Raw genomic sequence first — 6,000 nt, 5'->3', positions numbered from 1 at the left:
GTGAGCATATTCAGCAGCTTGGTACACAGCTTAATGAGCAGGTTGATGAGCCTACACCTGTGCCTCGTCAACGCGCTTCACCACGCTGTAGTGGCTGTGGGACTGTTGGACATACAATACAAAGCTGCCCTAGTAAATAGCTGGTTATTTTGTCTGTTATATATTTTAATTTAATGGTCTTAGTGGTTGCAAAGCTTCAAATTCGTGGTGGTAGCGGAGGAAGTGGACGGCTCGGCCGTGGATTACGTTAATCCCAATAAAGCTAGCGTGTCCAAGCTTAACGGTGCTGACTCATCCCCTTCGAGAAACTCCGAAAATTCAAGCAACAAAGCTCCGACGCCTATCCTCCTCTAATCCTCTCCAATCGAAATATTCCTTTTCTAGCGACACCCTTCTCTACCGCCATCAACCGCTCAACCGCATAAAACGAAACGAAACGCCATGTCCCGCGAAGCCTACCAAGTCCCCTCCCTCGGCGGCCAGAACGCCTTCGGCGATGGATTCTCCGGCTCCCTGGACGGCCCTGTTGTCGCTTACCTGTGCGGAGAGTGTAACTCGCGCGTGTCGCTGAAGCGGGGCGATCAAATTCGGTGCAAGGAGTGTGGTCATCGGGTGTTGTATAAGGAGCGGACGAAGAGGTTTGTGTTGCCGTTTTGATTTGGGTAGGGGTTGTTTTTGAAAAGGATAAAGACTAATGGGTGTGGTTTTGAACAGAATGGTTCAGTTCGAGGCCCGGTGAAGCGGACTGCGAACGAATTCGGGAGAAATCTTTGTCCCTTACGATTGATGTGCATTATATGGCGCTATGGAGTTTGGAATTTGCAAATACTAGTACTTGAGAATGGCAAGGGTTGCACAGATGTCTTCGCTGGAATTGTGAGCGTGGACTCAGTCCAAGACTACTAGCAATAATGGTATAGACAATTTGCTATGGCATATCTTTCCCTTGACCAAATTCCGTTTGATTCAATGCGCATTTTATTTCCCTGTGCATAAATAAATTATAAGCTGTGTTACTGAACCCCGAAAATGTATTGTCTACGAAAACCCCGAAATGTGTAATGCGAAAAGAAAATAACCAAGAAATATCCAAAGAAACCGTCGTCTCATCATCGAAACATCTTACTGCTGCGGCTCGAGTTTGTTCGTCACTTCGATAAACTCTTCCAGGCATTTGAGGGAGGCGCCGTTCTCGATAGCCCAGCGAGCACGACGAACACCCTCCTTCCAGCGTCCACCGCCAGGGCCACGCTCCGTGATGACCTGGCCATCGTCGCCTTGGCCCATATTGCTGGTATCAACGTCACAGATACCGGAAACGACCAGAAGGGCAGCGACGTTCATAATCACAAAGTCCAGAATGGGGTCATCACGAGGCAGCTCGTTGCGCAGGATGCTCATAAGCTTGGTCGCATTGTCTTTGGGCATCTTCCTTCCGTACACGTCCGTGAGCGGATGAGTCGGAAGACCAAAGTCAGACGGGTGGAGCTGGAATGTTTCCAACTTGACCAGAGTGCGGGGCGTGTCCTCCTCATCACTGCTGGTCTCGTCCGCGTTGTCTGATCCCTGATAGGCGGGATTAGGATACTCAGAGAGCTTCCAGCAGTTGGTCTTGCCCGCGCAGCTAATCTCGTCCATGTCTTCTTCGCCGCAGACGACAAGGGCCTTCTTTGCACCTCCCTGTCGCAAAGCATCTGCAAAGACCGGGCCGAGACTTTGGTAGGCCACTCCAACCATGCGCGCTTCCAGGGCCCAGTCGACAGGATTGGCCAATGGACCCATGAGGTTGAAGATTGTGCGAAGTCCGAGTCCACGTCGCACAGGATTCGCGTAGCCCATACCAGGGTGGAAGTTCGGGGCGAACAGGAACGCATAGTTGGTCGCTTCGTAAACCCGTGCAACGTTGCTTGCATTCACAGCTGAGATCTTCGGTGGAACGGGCGAGATCGCATTGAGAACATCAGCGGATCCGGAAAACGAGGTCTGCGCGCGATTGCCATGTTTGGCTGTCATAAGCAGTGGCGACGCGATAATGGAGGCGGTCGTAGAAACATTGAAGGTAGAATGCGAATCTCCGCCGGTGCCAACGATGTCGCACTAGGTAGTTCAAGAAACAATGTTAGACACCGTAACGCTCAAATTGCAAGGTCGGTCGTAGATATACTTACCAAGCCTCCCCTGTAGTTACCTTCCTTCTTTCCACGAGCCTTGAGGGCCTGCTTCAGAGTAGACTTCTCGACCTGGGAAGCGGCCTCTCTCATGCGGTGCGAACATTTCGCAATGACGTCTGCTTCCTTGTCCTTTCCAGTAGAGTGCAAGAGAGTCAAAAGCGCAGCCATCTGAATAGCGGACAAGCGATCTTCAAAGATCAATGCGAACGCTGAAGCGATTTCATTTGCTGCGACTGGAACCTGAGTCGCGGGGTAGGCAAGTCGCTGGAGGAGGGGCGAGATCGAGACATGTTCCGCCTGCATATCGGCTGGATGGGAAGGCATTGGGAAAGATTGAAACCAGGTAGACCAACTCAGGCTCTAATGATGCTTACAAGAGGTATAAGTGTCTCCAGAGGGGAGAACAAGAGAGAGTATGAGCTGAAGGAAAAGAGTCACCCTTCCTGTAGTGGAACAATGTCTGGCAGAATCACACCGCTTTTGGTAGCCCACTATTCCCTTTTAGGTATCACGATTTCTTTCTCACTCGCTCCGGTTTGTCGACAGTAAATTATCTCTCAGCATTGGCCTCACCGGTTACTGGATAAGGTGTTTGCCCTCTTGTTTGTACTAATTCACGTCCTCTCGGTCTTTTCAATTGACAATTTCAATCCCTCTCCCCCATCAAAATGCCTCCACGGCTACGGGTCTCGAATGCACGCCTTCCACGCTCGCTCCGATGCCAACGAGCACTATACCAACATGAGCTTCCCATCCTCGCACGGTGTGCGAGCACAGCGACGACTCCGGCACCATCGCACGAACAAATGACACAATCTCCTCCTCCGATTGCCAGATACCCTCCCTCTCAGCCCCCCTCCCACCGCAGTCCCGAGTACCGGAGGTCACAACTTCTGCGGCAATACACCTCTCTCATTCGCACCACGCCTCTGATGGTGTTCTTCCAACAAACTAACCTCAAGTCTGTGGAATGGGTCGGAATCCGACGAGAACTGAACAAGGCCATGCGGACTGTGGACGAGAAAATCGCCGCAGAGGGCCGCGCTGCTCCCGCATTGACACCCCACATCAAAATGCAGACCATCCAGACCAACATCTTCGAAGTCGCATTGCGTGTCGTCGAGTACTTCCGCCCCGATCAAGCCGCCATGGCTGCCGGACAGTCCCCCAGCGCTGTTAACCCCGCGTCGCAGACCTCCGCCGAGATCAACCTGGCCGGGTCGAGGGACGACCCGAGTTTGTCCCACGATCTCTCCCGTACCGCCCACGACGCCGTGTTGAACATGAAGAACAAGCACGAGTTTTCGACGCTTCTTGCCGGTCCCATCGCCGTCCTCACCATCCCCCAGGTCTCGCCGGAGCACATAAAGGCAGCGCTTTCGGTCCTCTGCCCCAAGGCCGTTGGCTACCCTTCCCCGACCCGGAGAGCCAATCCCGGATGGCACGAGACTGGCGTGCAGGAGGGTCTGCAGAAGTTGAACTTGCTTGCTGCCCGTGTGGACGGCGATGTGTTCGATCTCGACCAGACCAAGTGGATCGGCAGTATCGAGGGTGGTATGGATGGGTTGCGCTCGCAGCTCGTCATGGCCTTGCAGAGCATGGGATCCAGCGTTACGAATACTTTGGAGGGTGCTGGAAAGAGTCTCTACTTTACTCTCGAGAGCAGGAAGAACGTTTTGGAGGAGGAGCAGAAGGGTCCAGAGGAAGGGAAGAGTGATTCGTGATTTTAGACTGCGATGGTTCATGTGGATGGTTCATGTTCATGTACAATAATGTCTTCTTTTCTCCGTTTTGTCTATTTTAGGTCAAGCTTACAGGATGATGTATATCCCCAAAAATTGAAGACTGTTGACGCTTTATTCTGTGGGGTATAACGATATTACTATTACCTCTCTTGTTAAGTGATATGTGCAGAAAAATTAAAAATAGCACAAAGAAAGACAAGGCCGCAGTTTATGCGCATCTCGACTGTCTCAACTTGAGTCTCGAGTTCATTCCCACGATGCATCGCGCAAGATCCCAATCGCCGTCTTTCCCAACCCAGTCAGTAACCAGGATGCCAGTAGACCAGTCACATTCTCCCTCTGCTCCATGGCGACGACAGAGGTAATCAACCGTCGCAGGGTTCATCTTAGCAGCAATTTTCTCCGGCCACGTCTTGAGCTTGAAGAAGTTGCTTGCGCTCAGGAAATTGATGTAGAACGGGTGGTTCCTGTCGGCATTGGGAGGTAGGATACCAAAAGGGTAACATGTCTGGCTTGCGCGGTGGCATTGCTCGCTCACATATTGGATCTTCTTCTCGATGACTTCTGACTGCAAGACCTCGTAGAAATCCTGAATGCAGAGTTGCCCACCGGGACAGACTGCGTGCGCGCAGTTGTCAGCCCATCCGGCGGCGTCGATGCCCCAACCACGGCCTTCGTGCGCTTGCTTTAGTCGTTCCTGGATGTTGAACCGGCGCATAAGGACAACCTTGCCGCGTACCTCTCCTAGCGTGGGGATTTTGGGTTCTGTATACCACCGACTTTCTGGGGTTGCGTAGTGGTCCGCCACGATGCGACTCAGCTGCTCATCGGTATGAGTGCCAGGACCTTCGCGCTTGAGGCAAATAATGAGGGACTCGGATGGGTTTTTGTCCAGGAAATCGTTGGCCTCGTGCATTAGATCACGGAAGTATTTACGCCAAGTCAGAGCGACGGGGAAGACACTGTGGACCAAGGCCAGTTCATCTCTATCGGCGTCTTCAGGATGTACCGGCTGGACGCGAATGTCAAAGAACCGAACACCGTTCTGGAGCTGCTCGCGTGGGCTCACGGCCTGACAACGAACAGACGGAGGTGCGTGGTGGTGTGTAGGAGCGTTATGTGTGCCAGGAATCGAGAGAGATGACATTAACGTGTCATCTCTCAATTCTTTCATCCACGCATGCAAATTGGCCGAGGAGTAGATCGCGAGGTGCGCTTCAGGAATCACATAGATACCGGTGAATTGGAAGCGAGGGCTGTCGCATAGCGGCTTCATGGTAGATGACTCGGTCGTAGGAACGGGGGTCTGCACTTGGTGTTGCTCTCCTTCTGCTTCGATGGTCCAGCGCAACCGCTCCTTTTTGGAATCAACGAAAGCGGGGAGCTCAGTCTTGACTGTCGTGAACGGTTCTACGCGAATTTCGACCTCCTTCTCGGCGAACGACTCGGTATGAGGGTCGATGACCACGACGCTCTTGCTGTGGGTAGCATTTTTCAAGGTTCCGGTAAGGCATGAGAAGCCATTGTTTGTCGCATGAAATCGCTCAATGCGCTTGACAGTAATCGGCGCGGAGGTGAGGTTGCGAACGGTCAAATGTTTAGCGGCCATGGTGAACTGTATAGGGTGCTTGATGCGATTAGCATTCCATACAGAAAGAAGAGAAAGAGAGAAGAAGAAAATTAGGGGGGGGGGATGGATGATACGAACAAGGAAGCAGCGATTCAGATCAAGAGGACGCGCAGACCCCCTGTCGATATTGGACGATCCGCTCGGGCTGCCATGGAAGGCGCAAATGCATTATTATTATTGGTGAATTCCTTAGAAGATTTTCCAGCCAAGGTCAAAAAAGTGAATTCTTGAGGAGAGTGTGTGCTCCATAGTGTTACTCCGTTCTCTGGTAGGCACCGGGATTGCGAATGCGCGCCAATAAGCGCCGGCGTTGCCCACAGTGGGATCTCCTAGTCGTCAGCAGATCGATCTCAACACACGGCTTAATAGCCTAAGTTTGGCAGTTCGTATGGAGCGTAGGGTAGCATCCAACCATTGTCATTGCCTGAACCATTCCTCGCAGTTCAATGGCTAA

At 52.2% G+C, this 6,000-nt stretch overlaps 4 protein-coding genes across 4 annotated transcripts; 2 read left to right on the top strand and 2 right to left on the bottom strand.

Moving 5' to 3' along the window:
• Positions 1-441: 441 nt before the first annotated feature.
• On the top strand, positions 442-739 carry ASPGLDRAFT_37469 (Rpo12/RPC10 RNA polymerase subunit family protein; the record flags this gene model as incomplete). The annotated part of the gene is made up of 2 exons (XM_022544823.1): positions 442-638; positions 715-739. The coding sequence occupies 2 exons, from the start codon at positions 442-444 to the stop codon at positions 737-739; spliced, it is 222 nt and encodes a 73-aa protein (XP_022398864.1).
• Positions 740-1,122: 383 nt separating this feature from the next.
• ASPGLDRAFT_130991 (anthranilate phosphoribosyltransferase) lies at positions 1,123-2,495 on the bottom strand (the record flags this gene model as incomplete). Its single annotated transcript, XM_022541002.1, has 2 exons — positions 1,123-2,097; positions 2,169-2,495. 2 exons carry the CDS (start codon positions 2,493-2,495, stop codon positions 1,123-1,125), a joined length of 1,302 nt encoding a protein of 433 aa, XP_022398863.1.
• A 340-nt stretch (positions 2,496-2,835) lies between these two features.
• On the top strand, positions 2,836-3,895 carry ASPGLDRAFT_175654 (mitochondrial 54S ribosomal protein uL10m; the record flags this gene model as incomplete). Its single annotated transcript, XM_022542854.1, has 1 exon — positions 2,836-3,895. Exon 1 carries the CDS (start codon positions 2,840-2,842, stop codon positions 3,893-3,895), a length of 1,056 nt encoding a protein of 351 aa, XP_022398862.1. The 5' UTR covers positions 2,836-2,839.
• Positions 3,896-4,009: 114 nt separating this feature from the next.
• Positions 4,010-5,831, bottom strand: ASPGLDRAFT_576163 (phosphatidylinositol-specific phospholipase C). The gene is made up of 2 exons (XM_022548265.1): positions 5,625-5,831; positions 4,010-5,543 (listed from the first exon to the last, which is right to left on the bottom strand). Exon 2 carries the CDS (start codon positions 5,523-5,525, stop codon positions 4,125-4,127), a length of 1,401 nt encoding a protein of 466 aa, XP_022398861.1. The 5' UTR covers positions 5,526-5,543; positions 5,625-5,831; the 3' UTR covers positions 4,010-4,124.
• Between the last annotated feature and the right edge of the window lie 169 nt (positions 5,832-6,000).

Source organism: Aspergillus glaucus (genome assembly GCF_001890805.1).
Source record: "Aspergillus glaucus CBS 516.65 unplaced genomic scaffold ASPGLscaffold_16, whole genome shotgun sequence".
In the NCBI taxonomy this organism is placed as follows: Eukaryota; Fungi; Ascomycota; class Eurotiomycetes; order Eurotiales; family Aspergillaceae; genus Aspergillus; species Aspergillus glaucus.
This window is presented reverse-complemented; position numbering and strand designations above follow the sequence as displayed.